The sequence below is a fragment of the Mirounga angustirostris genome, unplaced genomic scaffold (assembly GCF_029215605.1).
Source record: "Mirounga angustirostris isolate CCGP_5_RB_7025 unplaced genomic scaffold, mMirAng1.0.hap1 SCAF_6, whole genome shotgun sequence".
In the NCBI taxonomy this organism is placed as follows: domain Eukaryota; kingdom Metazoa; phylum Chordata; class Mammalia; order Carnivora; family Phocidae; genus Mirounga; species Mirounga angustirostris.
The window spans coordinates 108100186-108122562 of record NW_026991714.1 but is presented as its reverse complement, the minus strand read 5'-3'; the positions used below and the strand labels follow the sequence as shown (position 1 = coordinate 108122562).

Below are 22377 nucleotides of genomic sequence, written 5' to 3'. Positions count from 1 at the left end.
GGGGCTTCAGTTCTGCAGAATCTACACAGCCTACTTTACCATACATTGGCCAGACGCTAGCGCTCGGGACGTCCGAGCTGACGACTGGAATCCCTCAAGGTAAGAAAAACCCCCTCCCAGGAAATGGACTCCTCCAATTTTCTCACATGATTATTCAGGCACTTTCACTTTTCCATATATAGGAGTCACTCAGGAGCAAGCTATGACCAGTCGGTGGGAGTGACACATCTGCGCTCAGTTCCTCCCTCCTCACCATCCTCACCTCCCTCTCACGTGCTTGCGGGCCGTTGGGCAGAAGTGAGCCCCGTGGCTCTGCCAAAGACAAGCCTGTTGGGTTTACAGAAGGGGAAAAAAAAACAAAAAACCAACAAAACCAAAAACCCAAACAAACCTCAGGCAAAGTCACGGCATTGAAATCGTTACCCTTGAAGAAACTGCGTGGAGAAGCGTGCAAAGATGAATGGCCCGGTGGATGGCTTGTGTGACCATTCTCTAAGTGAAGAAGGAGCGTTCATGTTCACATCGGAGTCGGTCGGAGAGGGACACCCGGGTGAGTAGGTGGTCGTGGGCCCATGGCAGCCGCGGCCAGGGGCGTCATTTCACGAGAGGCCTTAAAAACAGTTTGTGTTGGTTACTCTGTAGGACCTCTGGAGGCACAATATGAGGTGTTTTTCATTCTATTAATTTGTAGTTTTGTAAAACAGTCACTGAGTATGAAACGAGAAGTGGCGAGGTAATGAAGCTGAGGGCTCGTGCTGTGCCCACCTCCTCCACCCACAGCAGAGGACACAGTGGGTTGACGGAACATATTATACATGGGATATTATATCATCAAATATCAACTTTATATATATTTTTGGGGAGCGGGGAGGATACAGCTTTATTATTGTTGAGTGACTCAAGTTAACAGATAATCTTCCCTCAGACAAGACCACAGTCACTGAGTTTGGCATGTAAGGCACATGCAGTCTAGGCATGAACAGCACATTCTAGTAGTCGCTGAGATAGTTCACCAGGTCCTGAAGGCCTCAGGTATGTTACCTGAGAGAAGTAGAGGTGACCTCCTGAAGAGGAAGAACATTCGAGCAGTTTTTGGTGATCTGGGGAAATGGGAGAGGCTCACACATGCGAACAGTGAGGCCCATGATCAGAGCCTCAGGTTGGAGATCAGTGGTTCTCAGACCTCAGGGATAATCGGCGTCACCCGGTGGGCTTGCTAACACAGAGTGTTGCGCCCACCCCCAGAGTCTCTGATTTAGTAGGTCTTGGGTGAGGCTCAAGATTTGCATTTTTAATAAGTCCTCTGCTGCTGTGGGAACCACACTCTGAGAACTACTGTTCTAGAAGAATCCTGGGGGCTAGACACACTGATTTATGTCTTTGAGCACTTCTTCAAAATTCATTTGAGTATTTGAAGTTTTGGTAACTTATCACCAAGGCTACCTTTTCTTCATTTTCGTCATCCATGTTCTCTCATACCTTGTAACTCAGCTCTGGACATCTCACACCCACCACTCTTTCCATATGCTTTAGCCAGTGGTTCTCAACAGGGGGCGATGTTGCCCCTTTTCCCCTAAGGGCATTTTGCATTGTCTGAAAACGTTTTTGGTTGTCTGCCATAACTCTGCCATGAGGGGTTGGGGTGCTATGGGCACTTAGTGGATAGAGGCCAGGCGTGCTTCTAAACATCCTGAATGCACAAGACCCTCCTCCCGAAAACAAGGAATTTTCCAGCCCCAAATGTCAACAGTACCGCTGTTGAGAAACCTTGGCTTAAGCTGGGTTTTGTAGGTGACTTAGCACAATTCAAAACAAATAGCCTCTTTCATTGTGCACAACTTTATAAAGTCTCTAGATCTACAATGCTCATAACCTCGGATTCATTTCTGTGTGTAACACATGAAGACCATACATGGGTTAGGAGAAGGATTTGCTCCACTCAGAGGATGTGGACATGCATCCTTAACACGCAGTGGCCAGTGGTCCCCTCGTATATACAGCAGTGCGCTCAGTGGACAAAGAAGAAAAATTCTAGCCAACCATTTAGCTGTTTTGTCCACTTCATGGTAGGCTTTCAGTTTGTCTGACTCTCCTTTCACTTGCCACAATCAATTAACTGTCCATGTAAGTCAGCTTCCCCTAAGGCTTGGTGATGGCTTGCTTGTCATTCCAGTGCTGACTTCTCTACCAGGAGGATAATATGCATGCTTTTTTCAACTTCCAAGAAAACCAGCTATTGGCTACCTTAAAGCTACTGAGCGATATTGATAGAAATTCTGAAAACCTAAAGAGACTGTTCAGATAGGGCCTCCTTAGGCATTCCTTTAGTCTGTGGAGCTATGTTAACACGTCTTGCTTAGCTCCAGTTTTATCCCTAACACCCCTTATCCCACTTCCCTGTGTGGACTGGGGACATGTGACCTGCGTCCTTGGAAGAAGCAGAGTCAGCCATAGTCGGCATGTGAGTAGCCCTAGGAGTCCTGATGGGTAGGCCTAAAAGGGATATTTTAGCAGCAGGCCTTCATTGGTAGGGGTGTGCAGAGGGGGTGGCCTTGGACAAACCTAGATTTACAACCAGGATCTGACACTGGGGGGAGGTTGCACAGAGACCCTCAAGGTGTAGTAGCAGTTTCTGAAGGAAAGTTTAGAGAATTCACCTTGAATGGCAGATCAATATTTTAAGTTGCATTGACGTTAACATTTTAAATGGTGCACTTGTGAGAGCAGAACCACTTGATTCTGGATCTGGATCCTTAATATGAAAACTGAAAAGCAAAAACAAAACAGAAAGACACAAGGAAACTTTTGGAGTGATGGATATGTTTATTACCTTGTTTATGGTGATGATTGCATAAGTGTATTCACATGTCCAGACTCCCCAGATTGTATACTTTAATTTTATGCAGATTTTTGTACACCAATTATACCTTTATAAACCTGGAAAAAAACCTTATTAATCTATTAAGTGCAAACTCTATGGGTATTTTGAACATTAAATGAGATGTAATATGTGTAAATAGATGTCACTTTTATTTCTGAAACTGTGAACAGTGACAGTTCACACAACCCCAACACAAGAGTGGATTTTTCCAATGTGCAATGCATTGAGGGTCTGCAAGCTCAACCATGTAGAGTCCTTAAGGCAAGTAGTGAAAAAAGAAGATCAAATCCCAGCTTATGCTGAGCCGTTGTCAGTCCTACCTTGACTGAGGTCAAACCCAGCTATTAGGACATCTAGCCTTCAGGAGGCTGCGTGGCCATGGGCATGACCTGAGAGCTGCTTATGGAAAAGTTCTGCAGAACAGCAGTGATGTAGAGAGGCTCTCTTCTGGAATTCCTGTGGGTGGGGTGGTGGATTTGGGCGTAGCATCGTATATACAGTACTCTGCAGCTTCTAGAACCTGCGGAGCAACGTATCTGTTTGTCCCACCTGATTTTACGAGTTGGCACCTAATCTTACCAATGTTGTTAGCTATTTTAACTTCTATTTCTAGGAGTTTTCTAGGTTTCAGACTTAAAGGGAATATCTTGAGGAACAAGAGGCTTTTTAGTAGGAGAATGTGTGTGTGTGTCTATGTGTGTGTGTGTGTGTGTGTGTGAATTGCTTTAGTCTCTTAGAAGTGATTTGGGGATGTATTTCTTTATTAGGGAATGCTATGAGTTTATATAATATAAGTCATCCAAAATTAGGCAGAAATGGGAAGAAATAAAAATTTCAAAAAGTTCCTAATTTTTTATATGTAAAAAAGTGTCCTCTTAGGTAGGTAAATTTGATATGTAAACTTACCAAATATCTAATTATTTTAACATTTCAGTTTGTATTACCTAATATTTCTGTGATTCTCACACATGTTCGTTCTTGTGCAGACAAGATCTGTGACCAGATCAGTGATGCCGTGCTGGATGCCCATCTGAAGCAGGACCCCAATGCCAAGGTGGCCTGTGGTAAGAAATGCCCGCTCCCTCCCTGCTGAAGACCTCAGCGGGCTGGGCTCGAGGCCTCTGCCTGTGCCTGTGCTGGGGCTCTGGGCACAGCAGGGAGTCAGGGGTCCCAGCACCTGGAGGGCCCCCGAAGTGATCATGGATGCAGCTGAATCAGGGCCTTGGCCAAGGTCCCCGGAGAGGGGGTGCCCGCATGGAGACCAGCAGAGCCCCCCTGTCCTCACTGTGTGCCACACAGACGGCTTCCCCCCTCTCCAGCGCCGCCCTAGCCCCTGCACTGGGCGCCGCAGGGACCTGTGCCCTCTGAGGGTGGCCCTCACCCTGATATCTTTGTGACTAGCCAGTGAGAAGCTTGGCCCGCCTTGATCTCAGGATCTCAGCCTGTGGTGCAGCGTTAGCAAGAAGGGGCGGGAGAGGCGGCCCGGATACATGCTATATGACAGCCGACTACCCCTGTGGTCTCACCCTGATCCACACAGCGGTCCAGTGGAACTGTGGTCTTCAGGTAGCAGACGGGCAAGCAGACTGAGAGAGGTTAAATAAGTGGTTCAAGATGACGCGAGCAGGAGGTGGCTTGCTGGCTGCGAAAGCGAGGTGTGACCTGTTCTGTCCAAAGTGTAGTGTCCCGGGCGGCATCTGCCCATGCTCAGCACTTCTGCTGGGGTTTACTCTGTTTGTTAGCATTATTCTCTTATGTCCGGAATCCATGCCTTGTGAGACCCTTTGTGAGAGGTCTGGGAGGGGGGCCCCCCTCCGCTGGCTCGTGGCCGCCGACTGTTCTCCCTGTCTCGCAGAGACGGTGTGTAAGACGGGCATGGTGCTGCTGTGCGGCGAGATCACCTCCACGGCCACGGTGGACTACCAGCGGGTGGTGAGAGGTGCCATCAGGCACATTGGCTACGACGACTCTGCCAAGGGTGAGGCGGGGCCCCGGGTCTGAGATGCGTGGGCGTCCCGACGCTGCATGCGAGCTGAGGCTCTCGGTCCTCGGCTAGTGCAAATACCACCAGGAGGAAAACATTCCTAGACCCGCTTGGCAGGGTCGGGGGTCAAAGTCTCTGGCGACAGCATGGTGGCCCACGTGATGGCGCCCAGTTGAACTACCGCGTGTCTGTCCGTCCGTCCGTCCTTTGTTGACTCTGGTCTTCGTGGTGCAGGCAAAGGCTTTGGAAGAGAGAAGCACCCACTGAGTAAGGGGAGCTGCCCCCTGCTGGGGACGTGTTCTCTGCCAGGCCCTGGGGCTGCTCTTTGCAGGTGTCCTTTTAACTGTTTGAGACTCTCTGCCCTATTCCTCCTGCAGATGAGGAAATTGAAGCTTGGGAATGTCCATAATTTGCGTAAGGTGACCGCCAGCAGGTGGCTGCCCATGTGGACTCCTGTGCTTTCTGCTTCCATATGCTGCTTCTCACGATAGACAGAGAAAAAGGCGACTCCGCCCAGAACTGGTACCCATGGCAGGTGAAGGGGACAGGCTGGCCGAGGTGGGCTCCAGTGCCAGGCAGTGTGGGAGCCTGCATTCCAGGGAAGGGACACAGGCCCTGGCAGGAAGTGAGGAGGAGCGCCGTGATCAGGGCGGGCGTAGGGGGAGACAGCTGGCAAGAACAGAAGGGCGCAAAGCAGATTCCAACATCTGAGACGGGGCAGGCCAGGAAGGGGCCCAGCCTGGAGCGGCCTCAGAGAACAGCATGCGAGCCAGATGCTAAAGGCCTGTGGGCACTGACCTCCCAGCTACTGGGTCTTTAGGGTGACGTGTGCCGCCGCCGTGGGTCAGGGCAGGCTGGAATGAGGCACTGCACCCGTATGAGCGAGAGCCCCTCGCCCCTGAGGGTGCAGACACAGAAGCTCAGCGCAGCCGCCTTCGGAGCCGCCCAGAGCACTCATTTAAGCACATGAAAGTTTGGGGGGGCCATGTCAGGAATCAGCAGGAGGAGAACCAGTGAGCACAGGCAAAATCTCCCAGTCAGCGCATGAGGGTGTTCATAGAGGAAACACTCTGTCCCCAATCAGCAGCTTCCCCACATGCCACCATGCAGAGCCGTCACCCTGTTCTACAAGGAAAAGCCGATTGTTTATATACGTGTAGACCTTATTCAAGAGCAAGTCTTGTTCTGCACTAGGTGGAAAGGAAACTTCCCAGGAGGCCATGTCTCCTAGAGAGAGAGAAGCGAGAGAGAGCCCAGCTCTGCTGTGCCCAGCTTGTCCCCGTGCCCATACCCAGAGGACCCCGCGCAGCATGGTGGCTGCCTTAGGGGGGCCCCCAGGCTAACTGCCCCTTACGGCTCTGGGCCACAGTCACGGACTGGCTGCCATTCTGAGCCCTGCTCCTCTCCCCTTAGTCCCCTGAATTCCATGTTTCCTAATCACTTGGAGCCCTTGATGGATTTGCAGCGCTGAGAAGATTCACCATTTAGAGAGTGATTAGGAAAAATGCAACATGTTTAATGCACAATGGTGAGTCCTTGGCAGCCCTCTAAAGATGGTTCATTGGTTTGTGTGTCCAAAAATGTTTGCTGGGAACAGGAAGCTGCAAGGGACAAAGGCGTCTTGATGCTCCTGGAGGGGGGCACGCCTGGCATTAAATGGTGCAGTGTGAGGTGCCCTGTGGCGAGTCGGTGGCACAGTGTGCAGTGAAGGGAGGGAGGGGGAGGGGAAGTCTAGGGCCGTCTAGGGACATTTACTGAGAGCTGGTTGGATTTGGGTGTGTGGGGATGGACAGTTGGAGGAGGAGGAGTATTCTACACAGAGACACCTAGTGGAGGTAGAAAAGCGAGCCACACTGAAGGCTACACTTAAGTGCATTTGGCTAGAGCGGTTCAGCTGGGAGGGGCTGGGTGGAGCTGAGGGGCTTGGGCTCTGCTGCATTTGGCGGGGGGTCCCCACATGAAGCATGTACAGAAACAATAGACTGGATCTGGGTTGGTTGGTTGGTTGGTTGTAGTAAGCTCACACTGGCAGCCTAGGTTGAATAGACTGGGAAGAGTGACAGTTACTCAGCTTGTCACTAACACTTGGCCTTGTGGTGGAGCCTCTGTGATTTTCAGCCCCTCATTCACACAGTCCGCATGGCTGAGCCCAGCAAGGCCCGAGGACCTACAGGGAGATGAGTGTGCTGTCCGGGCGTGGCAGCCCCTTCCCCGGGCTCCTTGGGCTGGGCTGCAACTGGCCAAACCTCCGTGAACCAGTTCCAGGCCTGCTGCCCCTTGCTGGGGAGAACAGCCTCCATCTCCGTGCCTGACCTTTGGGGATGGGCAGACGGGGCCTCAGCCTCCAGAGGGGTGCCTTTTCCATTTTGCTCCAAGCCCTGTGCATAGCCTGGGATCAGAGGACTCTAGGTCTGGGAGCATGTCTGAGTAATTCCTGTGCACTGTATTTGTCCAATATATTTAATACCTGCATCAGGCACATCCCTGGGCTTCCAAACTGCAGTGCTGGAAGGCGATTTTCAGCCTGGATCTTAGAAGGTGCCTAAGGGGGCAGGGCCATGAGTCACCCACCTACTCTTCAGCCAGAGTGGCTGTAGCTCTTGATCTGGTTTTTATATTGCAGTTCTGTGCAGGATATATATATATTTTTTAATTTTATTTATTTATTTGAGAGAGAGTGAGTGCGCGAGAGAGAGCATGAGAGGGCAGAGGGTCAGAGGGAGAAGCAGACTCCCTGCCGAGCAGGGAGCCGACACGGGCCTCGATCATGGGACTCCGGGATCATGACCTGAGCTGAAGGCAGACGCTTAACCAACTGAGCCACCCAGGTGCCCTAGGATATATATTTTTAATCTGGATATAATTTAATATAGTAAAATGCACTGTGGAGGATTTTCTTTGACTTAGAGTTCCAGATGATCATATGGGAAGGCTGCATGGGCTTCCTCACCCCTGGGCCTCAGCTTTGAGCCCAGACAGACCCCAGCTGGTGAGAGACCACCCACCCCAACACCAAATGCCACGTCGGGAGCAGAGCAGTCGGCCAGGAAGCTCACAGCCACGCTCTGCCTGACCTGTGTTCCCCACTAAGGCCCACTCTCCCTTCTGCCTAGGCTTTGACTTCAAAACCTGCAACGTGCTGGTGGCTTTGGAACAGCAGTCCCCGGATATTGCCCAGTGTGTACATCTGGACAGAAACGAACAGGATGTTGGGGCCGGAGATCAGGTAACTAAACAGGGAGCGTGGGCGCCTTGTCAGGTCGTCGGGATAGCACTGTCTGTCTCCGCCCTGGCTCGGAAGGTCACGAATGCTGGATTGAGCACAGTCCCGTGCAGATGGTGCGTGCACGAGGTACCCAATACACACTGGAGTACCAGCCAGGTGTTAGATTGGAAGCAAGTTGTCCTGTCGTCTAAAGTGGGCCTTGCTCAGTCGGCCCTCTCCCCTGCTATAGGGTTTGATGTTCGGCTATGCCACCGACGAGACGGAAGAGTGCATGCCCCTCACTATTATCCTCGCTCACAAACTCAACGCCCGGATGGCAGACCTCAGACGCTCTGGGGTCCTCCCCTGGCTGCGACCTGACTCCAAGACTCAGGTGAGCCTCCTCCTTTCGCTCCCCCCATGGAGCCCAGACACACCCTTCCAGCGTCCCCAGGCCCTCTTGATTCGTGTCATGATTAAGATAAAAATGTTCAGTCAGGACGCTCAAAGAATTATTGATTGTGAAAAGAACTATTTATTTGAAAACTCTTCAGGTCTAGATGTTTTCTCTCCCAATTTTTTTTTATTATGAAAAAATGCTTAAAATACAGAAAAATGGAAAGAACTGTTCTAGATTTTTCTTTTTTGCCTTCTTAGCATATGTTGACTCTGGTCATGTGATTCCCTGCCCCCCCCCCCCCCCCCTCACAGTGCTTAATCGGTTTCAGACTTTTGGTCACTGCCCTTCCACCTCACAGGCCTCCACCCCTTGAGCAAAGACTGAACACTGAGTTGACAAGTGCTGTCTGCGTCTCGCTGTGGCCCTTTACCCCTGTTTCTCATGAAAAGGCTTTCCCTTTGCTATTTTGGACTCTCTGTCCCCTCGGGCCCTGACCTCGCCCCTCCAGGCAGGGGGAAATCCTCACCCACGTCCACATTTGAAGGTCAGCCGTGATGCAAGTGTTAGCGGATGTGGAGGGGCCCTGTCTGCCGCCGCGCTCCGCGTCCCTGCCCTGTTTAACCCTGGTGACCCTGCGGACCCCTTTCCCGGGGCTTCCTCCCTGGCTCCTCTTCCGCCCTCCAGCAGGTCCTTGGCACCTCTTGCACACCCTCTCCCTCCACCAACGCTCACGCCCAGTTTCCACTGTGTCCCACTTGGAGCCCCAAGCTTCTACCTGCAGGGTCTCTGAATCAGCGGCCGTCTTTCTTTTTTTTTTTTTTTTTTAATTTTTTTTATTCTTATGTTAATCCCCATACATTACATCATTAGTTTTAGATGTAGTGTTCCATGATTCATTGTTTGTGCATAACACCCAGTGCTCCATGCAGAACGTGCCCTCCTCAGTACCCATCACCAGGCTAACCCATCCCCCCACCCCCCGCCCCTCTAGAACCCTCAGTTTGTTTTTCAGAGTCCATCGTCTCTCATGGTTCGTCTACCCCTCTGATTTCCCCCGCTTCATTCTTCGCCTCCTGCTATCTTCTTCTTTTTTTTTTTTTCTTAACATATATTGCATTATTTGTTTCAGAGGTACAGATCTGATATTCAACAGTCTTGCACAATTCACAGCGCTTACCATAGCACATGCCCTCCCCAGTGTCTATCACCCAGTCACCCCATCCCTCTCACCCCAGCCCCCACTCCAGCAACCCTCAGTTTGTTTCCTGCGATTAAGAATTCCTCATATCAGTGAGGTCATATGATACATGTCTTTCTTTGATGGACTTATTTCGCTCAGCATAATACCCTCCAGTTCCCTCCACGTCATTGCAAATGGCAAGATCTCATTCCTTTTGATGGCTGCATAATATTCCATTGTGTATATATACCACATCTTCTTTATCCATTCACCTGTCGATGGACATCTTGGCTCTTTCCACAGTTTGGCTATTGTGGACATTGCTGCTGTAAACATCGGGGTGCATGTCCCCTTTCCAGCGGCCGTCTTTCTCATCCACCCTGCAAACACCTGTGCCCGAGAGCCATCGTGTGCAGCCTCAGTGTCACCTCCCCCTCAGCTCAAGGGAGTGTGGTGGTGCCCCCCCTCCTGCTCGGCACCTGTCTCCACCCTGCCTTAGGCGTTTTCCCTCCAGAGCATCTCTTCTTCTCCAGCCTGGTTCCCAGGGCCAGGATCCACACCGTGCCCTCCCGAGGATTCTCCCTGCCTGGAAACTCCCCTTAACTCCTTTGGGACTTTTTATTTATTTATTTTTAATTATTATTATGTTCAGTTAGCCAACATATAGTAGAATCCTCTGCAGTTGTCTGCTTCCTACAGGGGGACAAACCCCCTGCTTGTTATTCTGGTATTCCAAGCCTTTTATGGTCTTCCGGTTTTACCTTCCTCTACCTCCCCTCCCCCAGTCGGCTTAATCTGGCTGATTTCACTCATGTTCCCCTTGTTTCCAGTGCTTTGCACCTGTGCTCGCACCCTCCACCTTACCTGGAATCTTCTCGGTTCTCCCCTGTCCATCAGTGGCCAGCAAAGCTCCCACCTCCTATGGTTTTCCCTGGTGGCCACCACCTCATGGGGCCTTCTCTGGCTCCTGTGGTTGGAATTCAGCACATGTGGTTGTGCAGCTCAGCATGGAGCATGTGACTGTCCCGTTACCCCATCTGCACCGAGGTGCATCCTTCTCAGCCCAGGTGGGAGGCCTTGCAGCTCGGCTGAACCTGGGGCAAGGAAGTGCATTTGCGGCCTCAAGCAAACCCTTCGTGGTGTTCTCCACGTGACCCCTTGGTGGGGAGTGGAACCCTCAGCACTTCCCAGGGGTTCTCTGAGGTTGTGGGGCAGGGGAGCTATCACGCAAAGACTGTGGTGGCATCAGAAGAGAGGGGCACACAGGTGCTGGCGTGCCCGGCCTCGTCCTGGGCCCGAGCCCCGTGCTGTGACGGGAAGTGCGGTGGAGATTCGCAGAACACAATCGTGGAACAGGGGTGGGAGAAGCTGAGCGACAGGGCTTTCCTTTTCCTTGTGTGACAGGGAGGCCCGGAGGCACCCCCGTGGGACCGGCCGAAACAGGGAAGGCCTGCATCATCTCGCTTAGTCCTTGAAGGCTTCCAAGCCCATGGGGGGTGGGGGGAGCGAGGATGTGCTCTTTGGGGGCTCCCTTCCTGCAGGGCTACACGGAAACCTCTTAAGGCTACTTTGGATACCGAAGTCCGCCTCACTGGCCTGCTGCGGGGGGGGGGGGGGGCGAGCCCCTGGCATTGCAGGGGCACAGGTAGGGGTCTGCCCCGGCCGTCCGAGGGTCCCCGCCCGCGGCTGCCTCACCGTGGGCCGCACGGTATCAGGATCGGTTTCTGGGCCGGCTCCAGAGCCCATCTGGCAAGGACTTTCATCATCTAAGCAGAGTGTTGACTGTGAACAGGATGAGTCTTTCCACCTGAACAAATTCTTGCTGCTGATATAGAGACTCCAGTGGCAGGGCGGATGGCTATTTTTATACCTGGTCAGAGTTGTGTTTTCCATGGTGTATTTTTCCCCACATCTTGCTGACATGGGGAGATAAGGGGCTTACTTGGAACCCTTTGCCCTGCCGCAGTTGTGTGGTTCTACATGGATGCTGCCCGGGGCTTACGGCTGGCTGAGCGGGAAGTCCAGGGAGCGGGGGAGTGGTCCCAGAGCCGGCCACAGGCCTCCCCTCCTGGGAGCCCCCACCCCAGCTCTGGCTCCCTGTCGCAGCTGTGTGTACGTAGCCCAGCATTTAAAGGTTGTGCTTGAGGGCGCCTGGGTGGCTCAGATGGTTAAGCGTCTGCCTTCGGCTCAGGTCATGATCCTGGGATCGAGTCCCGCATCAGGTTCCCTGCTCAGTGCAGAGCCTGCTTCTCTCTCTCCCTCTGCCACTCCTTCTGCTTGTGCTCTTCTGTCTATCTCTCTGTCAAATAAATAAATAAAATCTTTAAAGAAAAAAAAAAAAAAGGTTGTGCTCGGTACGCAGACGTACCTGCCTCTCGAGCTAGAATCAGACATCACGTGGGCAGGGCTCATTCTCTTCCTCCTTCTGGACTCCACCCTCTGGCTCTTCGAACCAGGCAGGACACAGAGTAGGAGTTTGAAACAGGCCGGTGTTTGGTGGATATCGGAGGGCCCTTGGGCAGGCAGAGATCCTGCTGCAGGCACAGCCCTGGGGAGGCTCTGTTGGCTGTCCCGAGGTCCTCTCAAGGCCCTGGGGCAGGACGTTGCTACCAGGGACAGCTAGCCTAGATGCATTCCTGCAGCCCCCACATACCCCAGGCCCCCCAGCCCGGTGGGTCCACACTGCCTCGGGGGGCACTGGGGCCTGTGGCTCCCATGTGTCCCTCAGGGCCCTGAGTGGTAGCCTTCTGCTGGGCAGAGCCCCAGCTACTGGGCCACATAGCCCCAGGGCAGAGCCCAGCTCTATCAGCTGTGTGATAGCTTGGTCTTGACCAAGGTACTTAGGTTCTGAAAGCTCAGCTCTCCTATCTTTAAAACAGGGCGAGCAACAGCTTCCCACAGCTTTGGGCACCTCTTCTAGCTGCTTTCCCAGCTTCACCTGCTGTCCTCACTGTCCCCTTCCCTCTCGCTCTGCAAGTGTGGTGTGCCCAGACTAGTAATGCCCAGAATGGGCACAGCACTGACCCAGTTGGGTAGAAGTGAGCATTTGAACTGCTCACTTGCAGGGGTACTGCAGGCGGGCTCCTTCCTCCACGTGCTCTCTGCTTTTTCCTTTCTTTAGCTCAGATACCCAGAGGCTGGCCATCCGGAGCTTGCTGCCCCCTCAATTTCAGCCAGCCTGACCTGAGCCCCTCTCACCCTGTCCCTCCAGCAGGCAAGTCCCCCGGCCCCATGCACTTCCAGAGCTCTTCCACTGAGGGGCTGGGGCAGCCGGCCTGGCCTTTGGACGCCTGTGTTCCTTGGCAGAAGCCAGGATACCTTGGCTCCAGGCCGTGGAGTGTCAAGAGAGGACTTTGGCCAGGGGGACATTCGTTGGCACCCAGAGCCCTCTGAGACAGAAGGGGAGGAGTCTAGTTGGGCCACAAATGAGAAGAAACTCTGTAACCCTGAGTCTCTAAGGGGGCACTAATAGGGGTCATAGGTGGGAAGAGCTTATGCCTCATACCCAGTCAGCCCATACATAGCACGTGGCAATTGCTCCAACATAAGAAGATGTCAGATTAACTTTCCTGCAGGCCCTCAGAGGACAGGGGGCCCCCCCTCACTTGGCTCCTGGGTGTCTGTGCCTGGCAGTGATGTGTCCTCAGCTCAGCTCATCTCCTGCCCTTGTGACCCACAGGTGACAGTTCAGTACACCCAGGACAATGGCGCGGTCATCCCCATGCGCATCCACACCATCGTCATCTCTGTACAGCACAACGAGGACATAACCCTGGAGGACATGCGCAAGGCTCTGAAGGAGCAGGTGATCAAGGCTGTGGTGCCCGCCAAGTACCTGGACGAAGACACCATTTACCACCTGCAGCCCAGCGGGCGGTTTGTCATTGGCGGTCCCCAGGTGCGCCCTCGCCTCTGAGCAGAGGCCTGATTTGCCTTTGTTACTGGGGTTGCTTACCTGCTGAAGCACAAAGAAAGAGGTGGCTTTGTGTGGCTCAGCCACGTCTGGGCCTGGACAGAACATGAGGTCGGCTCGCACTCCATGGGGCCTGCTGTGTGTGCATCAGTGCATGTGGGACCGGGGACATGTCCCCAGAACTCTCCCCCTAGTGCGGCCTGGCCTCCCCTGGTCATACTTACCTATGCTGCTACCTGGCCCTGCTGAGACACTGACTCACCCTTGCAGATGACTGGCCTCCCCAGGTGGCAGTACGGGGTCTTTGCCACAGGTTGCCTTCAACTTGTGTGGGGGCAGGTGTTTTGATGGGGACCCCTGCTGCCCCCTTTCTTCTCTCTCTCCAGGAGAGAGGAAGTGGGGATTGGCAGAGCACCCCGGAGAGGCTGCTTGACCTCTGCCAGGGGTGCCTCAACTGGGGATGTGTTGCCACCAAGCGGAGCCCCCATAGTGGGTTCCGTGACCGAGTGTCTTACAGAAGCACAGGGTAAAAGAAAGGCAAAGCTTACTGTCCTTTCTTGTAGGACTTCTCAAAGCCTAGATGTGCTGGTGGGAATGGTGGGTCTCTAAGCAGGGGGATAGAGTACGCAGTCTTTCCCCAAAGCACCGAACACGGAGCCCCTGCCCTTTCAAAACATGGTGGTTGCCTGATGCCGCACAGAGCAGACACGGAAGGAAATGGGCACCGTGGCATGTGCTGGGTGCCACCAGCCAGGGCCACAGCCCAGGGCGTACTTAGCCCAGTCCCTGCCTGCAGTTGGATTTCTCCAGCATGACTGACTCATACAAGCAAAGACTGAGGTAGGAGCTGGCTGGGATTCCAGAGAACCTCTGGCCCATCGTTTGCACTTTCTCATGGGGGCTCTGGCAGGTTATCTGGCTTCTGTAATTGGTCAGTGACTGAACTGGGGTTAGAGACCAAGGTTTCCAGCTCTGGGGGGTAGGGGAGGTCTTGAAAAAAATGCCCGCAGGCAGCTTCAGGGCACCCTTTCCCCGTAAGTGCAGTGGCCGTCATCGTGCTACAGCTGCCCCCCGCCCTGCCCCCTGGGCACCCTGGTTCTCATCTCCTCCCTCCCTGTCCTCCTTTCCCTCTGCAGGGGGACGCGGGCGTCACTGGCCGTAAGATTATCGTGGACACCTATGGCGGCTGGGGGGCGCACGGTGGCGGGGCCTTCTCTGGGAAGGACTACACCAAGGTGGACCGCTCGGCGGCGTACGCAGCCCGCTGGGTGGCCAAGTCCCTGGTGAAAGCGGGGCTCTGCCGGAGAGTGCTCGTGCAGGTGGGTGGGCCCCACTCTGACCACCCCATCTCGGCCCCGGGTGAGGACGTGCTGGCCGGGTGGGACGCCCACACACTTTGCCAAGGGCACTGGGGCGTGTACCCTGAAAACCTGAGGGAGGGAAAAAAAATCTTCTAGGAGACAGGCATACATCACTGTGAAGATGGTGGGGATTTTTCTAGGCAGACAAGGTTGGGGAGCACGTTGGGCAAGTGGGTGGTTCCAGCTGCCCCTCCCTGAGGACGTTTGCACAGACGCTTCTGCCCTTGACCCTGCTCTCTTCTGGAAGGTTTCCTATGCCATTGGTGTGGCTGAGCCACTGTCCATTTCCATCTTCACCTACGGAACCTCTCAGAAGACAGAGAGAGAGCTGTTAGATGTGGTCAGTAAGAACTTTGACCTTCGGCCCGGTGTCATCGTCAGGTAAAAGTGCCGCCCACCGGTGCCGGACAGGCCCCTCCTCCTCCCTCACCCAGAGGCTCAGCTCCACTGGAAGCGAAACAGAAGGAAGGACTTTAAGCTTCCCCAAAGCAGGAGGGCCTCCAGGCTATTGGACCAGCATGACACACCCCAAATGCAGGATGCCTGCTTTGAGGCTGAAGGAGGCTGGCCCAGAGACACTCCAGTGGGGCCATCTTTGAGCAGGTGGCGGGGGAGGGTCGTAGAAGAGTAATAGTAAGGCCGAATGCTGAGAAGTAAGCCAGCAGGTCTAGTCCCATCTCCCTTTGTTTCTAATGCCATCCCTGCTTTCTGGAGCTTGGTGATGTTGTTGGTCTGCGCCAGGCCAGTGGAGTGGAGAGGAGAGGAGAGAGGCACGGTGAGGCCAGAATTCAAATTCTGGGTCCTGGGTGTGTCTTTCTGAGCCTGTTTCCTGAGGGCCAGTGACAGTCACCTCAGAAGGTGTGGTGTGGCACAGACAGGGAAGTTTATGGGAAATTGCTCTGAGTGGGGACACTCCATGCAAAGACCGTCGCACTCTGATAATCACTACTGGGCTCAAAATTCAGAGAAACTCGCTCCTTTTCCATTTAAAATGACCCTTTCCTCTGCTGACTGTGCAGGGATTTGGATTTGAAGAAGCCCATCTACCAGAAGACGGCGTGCTATGGCCATTTCGGAAGAAGCGAGTTCCCGTGGGAAATTCCCAAGAAGCTTGTGTTTTAGAGCTGGTGGGAGCGGGGCCGAGCCTGGCCCTGGAGGCGTCTGGATGGCCTGCTTCCTCTTCTTCAGCATCCCAGCTCTCACATGTCCCAGACCCAGGGCTCTGACTGCCCTCCTAGGGAGTGCCTTCCCACCCCCCACCCCCTCCTGGACCAAGCCACACCCCTAGGGTTAGCCTTGTGTTGTCATCACTGTGAATGGCAGGAGGCTTGCTGGTGCTGGATGTCACATCTCCTCAGGAGGGTAGTCACAATGTTCCCCTGCTTTTCCCTCAGACCTAGGCCATGTTCATTTAGTGGAAAAACCACCCCCGTCAAGAGTAAATCCCCTCACTCACCTCCTCCGTGAGCCGTCCGCTCCTCCCTCACAGATCTCAGGGATCCTGGGTGTGCCGGGTCTGCCCTTCACATCTGTGGCCTGTGTCCTAAGCCAGGGCCTTCACAGAGGCCTTCCGGGCTAGACATCTGGCCAAGATAGGAACAGGGACTGACATCTCCTAAGCGTCTACAAATGTGTGAAGGACTGAGCTAATCTCATTTCTTCTTTACTGCAACATGATGAGGTAACACCTCATTCCCACTTCTATAGGAAGAAACTGAGGCACAGACTACGTAGGTAACTTTCCCAAGGTCCCACAGCCACACATGTCAGGACCTAAACATGAGTCCCGGAGCTCTGACTCAGGAACCCATACGTCCCCCAGCCCCGTTGCCATCTCATGCCAGGTGCAGGCCTGAACAATGAAAAAGCAGATTTGAGATGAAGCTGTGTGACCTCTGCCCTGAAGACCCAAGGTTGCTGCGATTAGGGGATTAACCCCTGGCTCTTGGTGAGCCCAGTGATACGCGAAGTCAGGACAGAGAAGCAGCTTGTCCTAGCTCAGGTGGCCAGCCCCTTAGGGCCCTGGAATCCTGTGTCCTTCAAGTCCTTCTCTCTCTTCAGCCTTGTTGTCTGAGTGCTGTTAGAATAAGTGGGTGAGCCCCTCAGATACCCCTTTCAGAGAGGCCAGCTGTGAGGCCCAAACATCTGTGACCCAGATGGCAGGGCTGAACTCCTAGTGGTAGACAAGTTGGCTGGGATGTCATGAGGGAATCCTACCTTTGCCAGGTGGCTTCTGGGCCATGGTACCCCTGGGACCTGAGTGGTCCTCGGTGTGCTAGGGTCTTGGAAGCTGCACATTCACCTGCCTTTCCATCCCTGGCCAGTTCTACCTACCCCGCCTGTCCTCAGCCTGGGCCTTTGACAGCAGCATCTCGGCCTTCTCCCTAGCTGCCCAGACCACAGGCTGGGTGGGTGCCTCCACGGATCCCAAGAGCTGGAGACTGGGCTTCTTTCCAGGGCGTGTGCTGCTGGTTCTGGCTGGGACAGGCAGCCCACGAAGTCTCATCTGGGGAGCAGACTGCCTGCATCTGGGCTCTAGGCCTGAAGCACAAAGACCCAAGGCTCTTCTCTTTCCGTCAGAGAAAAGGCAGCTCTTCCGGGAAGAAAAAAGAAGCCTGAATTTGCATCTAAGCCTAGAGCTTGTGTCCGTTCTGGAGGCTCTGATGTGTCTGCGGGCACTGGTCACCCAGCAAGTCTCAAGCTCCTTCCAGGAGAGGGAGGTGCAGGTTTGTGGGCGGCGAGTTCCTCTCACTTGGGCCATATTAGAAGTCAAAATCACAATTGTATACGTTCCCCACCCCCTAGAGAAACAAGATCTTTTTTGGGGTCAACATTGTTTATAAGAATCTAGAACCTTTATTAATAGCTCCTGCTAGGACAGGATAAATCAAACGGAATAAACAGCACTTCAGTGAATCAAACTGAAGGAACAACTACTCTATGCTTAATTTTTGTCTGCAAACCTCCAGACACCCCACCTCTGAGGAGCATCCCCCAGGCCCGAGCAAAGGGGGGTACCCCCTCCTCTGTGTTCCCCCACCCAGGGCCCCCTGTTCCTGTCTGTGTGGGCTTCTCTGGCATAGATTAAGGCTTCCACATCCCCAGCGACTGCGTTGTCACCACATTCCTGTAATTATTCCTCACCACACCCCGCTGAGTTTCATGGGGAGAACTTGAGGCCCAGAGGGTGAGGAACGTGACCCAGGCACCCGGCTGGCAAGGGGCTCCCCAGTCTCCCAAGCGCTCCATCACCACGTGCTACCACCCTGTGGCCTGGTGCCCTCCCTGCAGATTATCTGCAGCAAGACTGTCATGAGGGGAGCACTCAGGCCATATTGTCCGTTGGCTAAATCACTGAAGTCAAATGAAGGGAGTGAAGGAGGGTTTTGGTCTGCAGAGAGATGAGCCAGACCTTTAAACAGGTTTAAAGGGGCACATCTCCCTTTCACACACTCGGTGAGGAGAATTAACAGGTGACATTTGTATTAGCAGACTGTGGGAGCAGAAGCCCCTGGAAAGATAGTCCTTGGCGGGGGGTCGCTTCCTGCACTGTGTCCTACAAGCAGGCTGTGGGGAGAGGACCCCGTTCTGGAGAAACAGCCAGGTCCAGGCTGAGGGGTAAGCCGCGTGAGGAGGCTTTGAGACAGGCTGGTCCGGGTGCCGGGAAGGGCAGAAGTGCGGCCGAGACCTGGGAATGTGGCAGAGAGGCGGAGAAAGCCGAAGGCCACAGGCTTGCATGAGACAGGATCTGTGACTTGAGCAGCCACTACAGGACCATGCAGTGACCTGCTTTTCCTAGCATATAATCCCTGTTTTGTAAGAACAGAAAGACACCATGAAACATTGGAATGCTTGCCTGAGAGGGAAGGTGGTGAAGGAATGGGCTTTATGGGCATCAAAGGCCAAATGCTGAGTGAGAGCAAGAAGGACAGCCACTTCTGAGCCACGAAGCCTTCAAGGGTCACAGTGTTGTGGAAGTGGTGAAGGACATGGGTAGGGAAGCCAGTGGGTAGGAGGAAAGCCTACCAAGGACAGTGGGGTGTCCTTGGAAGCCAAGTGAAGACGGTGTGTCTGGGGCCAGGGAGGGCTCACCCATGGGAAATGATACCAGTGGGTTGGATGATGGGAGGCCTCAGAGGTCCAGTGACTTCAGCGTGCGGAGATGGGTGGTGGCTGGGAAAAGGAAGGAGAGGCATTAAGAAGATGTAAATACAGCCATATCCTCCACCCCAACTTGTAATCCATTGGTACCTCTAATGCATGCTGAATAAAGTTAAGGGTGCGTGACCAAGCTGTCACTGTCCCATGTGCCTGCCCAGTGTCCATCTGTCCGCCCTCATTCTGGGCTCCACTCCCTGCCTCCACAGTCCAGACTCCCCAGCTTCTATGGTTTCCTCGAACAGGCCCAGTTCATTCTCACCTCAGGACCTTTGCACATGTCATTCTATGTGATACTCTTCTCCTGTCTTTAAATGGATGCTCTGTCTCATCCCTTAGGTTTCAGATGAAATTTCTGTCTTTCTGAAAAGCCCCTTCCTTGGTAACCTCCTGTTTGTCCTCCCATTTTTAGTTTCTTGTTCAGTGTCTAACACAAGTGTAAATACGAATTTCCTTGTTTAAACCTCTTTGGGGCCAACCCCCTCACGACTCCTTCCACACCTACCCTCTGAGTCCTTCCAACCTCAGTTTACAAGTCACCCTCCAGAAAGACACTCTCAAACATCCTCCATAAATCACACCCACTGCCATCTTTATCTGCTACTGGGCTTCAAAGGCTGTCATGATTTATGGATGTCAGTGCTTGCTTGTTCATGCCTGTTGCCCCCACAGGACTTGGAATTCCTGAGGTCTTACCTTGTCTGCTCTGTTTGCCACTTCATACCTGGATCCAGTGCAGGGCTTGAAACAAAGGGGGAGCTCAAGGTGGTCATAGCAGAGAATGGATTCTCTCTTGCCCCCGGAGCCCCCCTTAGCAAAGGGATTTTGGAAGAGGTGAGGATCCTACTTGCCCTCTGGTAGGTTCTGTGCCAGGCTCAGGTGCCCAGAGATATAAATTAGAATTATTCAGCAGAATTTTTTTTTTTAAGCACTCATTAAAGTGTAGCACTGTGACTGTGAGGACTTCTACAATAGTTACTTGGCATTTTAATCTTTCAACACTAGATGTGGACATGGGATGACAACAAGATGACAAACCCCATTTTCCACAGAGATGCCAGAGGAAGGTGACATTGGGCGGGGAGGCACTCAGGAGGTATAAATTGAGGATGGAGAGGAGGGACCTTGGTCTGAAAGGAGTTTTGGAGTTGGCAGAGGATGGAGGAGTAGAGAAATGAGAATTAGAAAAGAATTAGCATCTGGGCAGTGATTGGTTGGGGTGAAAGGCTTGGGGTGGGAACTTTAGAAGAAATTTTTGCCTGTGACAAATTCCCTGGAGTACGTGTGACCCAGATACAGTGTAAGAAGTAGTGTGACACAATAGCCAAGATATGGAAACAACCTAAGTGTCCATCAATAGACAAATGGATAAAGAAGATGTGATACAGATATACAATGGAATATTATTCCGCCATGAAAAAGAAGGACATCCTACCATTTTGCAACAACTTGGATGAACCTTGAGGGCATTATGCTAAGTCAGGCAGAGGTGCCTGGGTGGCTCAGTTGGTTAAGCATCCAACTCTTGATTTTGGCTCAGGTCATGATCTCGGGATCCTGAGATGGAGCCCCACATGGGGTTCCCTGCTCAGCAGGGAGTCTCCTTGAGATTCTTTCTCTCTCCCTCTCCCTCAACCCCTACTCATGCACTCTCTCAAATAAATAAAATCTTTTTTTTAAATAAAATCTTTTTTTTTTTTAAAGAAAGGTAGAGAAAGACAAATGCTCTATGATATCACTTTATGTGGAATCTTAAAACACCAAACTCGTAGAAACAGAAGAGTGGTTACCAGTGGCTGTGGGGTGGGGGAAATGGGGAGATGTTGGTCAAACGGTACAAACTTGCAGTTAAAAGATGAGTATGTTCTAGGGATCTACTGTGCAACAGGGTGATTATAGCTAGTAATACTGCATCATGTCCTTGGAAGTTGCTAAGAGACTAAATCTTAAATGTTCTCACCACAATCACGGAAACGGTAATTATGGGATGTGTTGGAGGCATCAGCTAACTCTACAGTGGTTATCACTTTGCAATGTATAGATGTATCAAATCAGCATGTTGTACACCTTAAACTTACACAATGTTGCATGTCCATTATATCTGAAAAAAGCAAAAAAAAAAAAAAAGTTGTATAACAGACACCTGGTCCCTGGGCTGTGAAGTCTCCTGCTTTCTTACCATGATACCTTCATGAGAGAGGTTTTGAGGAAGTAAAGAAAAGGGGTTGTGTTCTGGGTGCAATTCACGGCAGCCCTGGAGGCAGAAAAATGTGGGTTAAGTAAATAACTCAGTGGGAAGCAGAAAACAACCCCAGGAAATGGGAGAATTCACAACCCCAGGATCTGCATCAAGGAGGGTGCTGGGCATCCCCTAAAATAAGGTGGCTGCTCAAGAGCCATTTGATGCGGCTCTCACAGGGCAGTGTGAAGCTCAGAAGTTGTAAGGGAAATAACTTGCCAAATCTGATTTCATAAAACACAAAGGTAAAAGATGTGACAAATGAAAAATATTGGCAATTTCGATAGAATGGCATCAGATCGGTAAGAAGCAATAAAACCCAGTCGTAAATGGGCAAACTATAAGGACAGGAGTAAACAGATGTCATCAAATAAATAGGAAAAACCACAAGAAATGAAAGGTGCTCATCTCCACGTTTCAAGAAATAAAAAAACTTTAAAAAATGCAATATTGTATTTTGGCAAATAGCTGAAAATTAAAACGTTCTTAAACATCAGAGCTGGCCTCAGTGTAAAGGGGCATCCCCAAATACAGCATGACTCAGCACGAACTTTCTGGAGGGAACTTTGGTTCTTTATTCTGAAAATGTAACTGTCATGTGTGCCTGGCTTGGGTCAGAGGTTCCATGAAAATAGCGTGGGAATGCTTTGCAAGATAGGATGGGCCGGGTGGTCATGCCCTGGGCTGAGGAGGTCAGGAGGGCAAGGCTGGTGTGTGCTGAATCCAGGTGAGGGTCGGGGGGGACTCTCAGGAAAGCCCAGGTCTGTTCTCGGCCACCTAAAAGCAGGGCTCCCCTCCTCTTACCAAGGTTGAAGGGGCCACCTCTGGGGTGTTTGTGGAGACCCCGCAGGATGGCCCTGGGACACGGGGGCTGGGAGGCGTCCCAGTCTTCACAAGCCACGGCTGCAACTGCTGAGCCAGTCATGGTGGCCTGAGAAGCCGATTCCCATCCCCAGGTTGCAGAGCAGGAAGCTGAGGCCCAGGCAGGTGAGGTCACTTCTGAGGGGCCTCGTCCTGCTGCTCTGGAGGGACTGTTCCCAGCGTTGTGTGGATCCT

General features: G+C 52.6%; 1 protein-coding gene across 1 annotated transcript; it reads left to right on the top strand.

Moving 5' to 3' along the window:
* The first annotated feature begins 410 nt into the window (after positions 1 to 410).
* MAT1A (methionine adenosyltransferase 1A) lies at positions 411 to 21723 on the top strand. Its single transcript, XM_045878208.3, has 9 exons — positions 411 to 550; positions 3868 to 3945; positions 4737 to 4859; positions 7979 to 8091; positions 8321 to 8464; positions 13330 to 13548; positions 14700 to 14882; positions 15172 to 15305; positions 15944 to 21723. Exons 1-9 carry the CDS (start codon positions 457 to 459, stop codon positions 16044 to 16046), a joined length of 1191 nt encoding a protein of 396 aa, XP_045734164.1. The 5' UTR covers positions 411 to 456; the 3' UTR covers positions 16047 to 21723.
* Positions 21724 to 22377: the final 654 nt, after the last annotated feature.

Excerpts from the sequence above, each read along its gene's own strand:
- MAT1A (XM_045878208.3), top strand. The coding sequence starts at position 457 with ATGAATGGCCCGGTGGATGGCTTGTGTGACCATTCTCTAAGTGAAGAA. Across the intron at positions 8,092-8,320 it reads ATGTTGGGGCCGGAGATCAG|GGTTTGATGTTCGGCTATGC; the intron begins GTAACTAAACAG and ends CCCCTGCTATAG. Across the intron at positions 13,549-14,699 it reads TTGTCATTGGCGGTCCCCAG|GGGGACGCGGGCGTCACTGG; the intron begins GTGCGCCCTCGC and ends TTCCCTCTGCAG.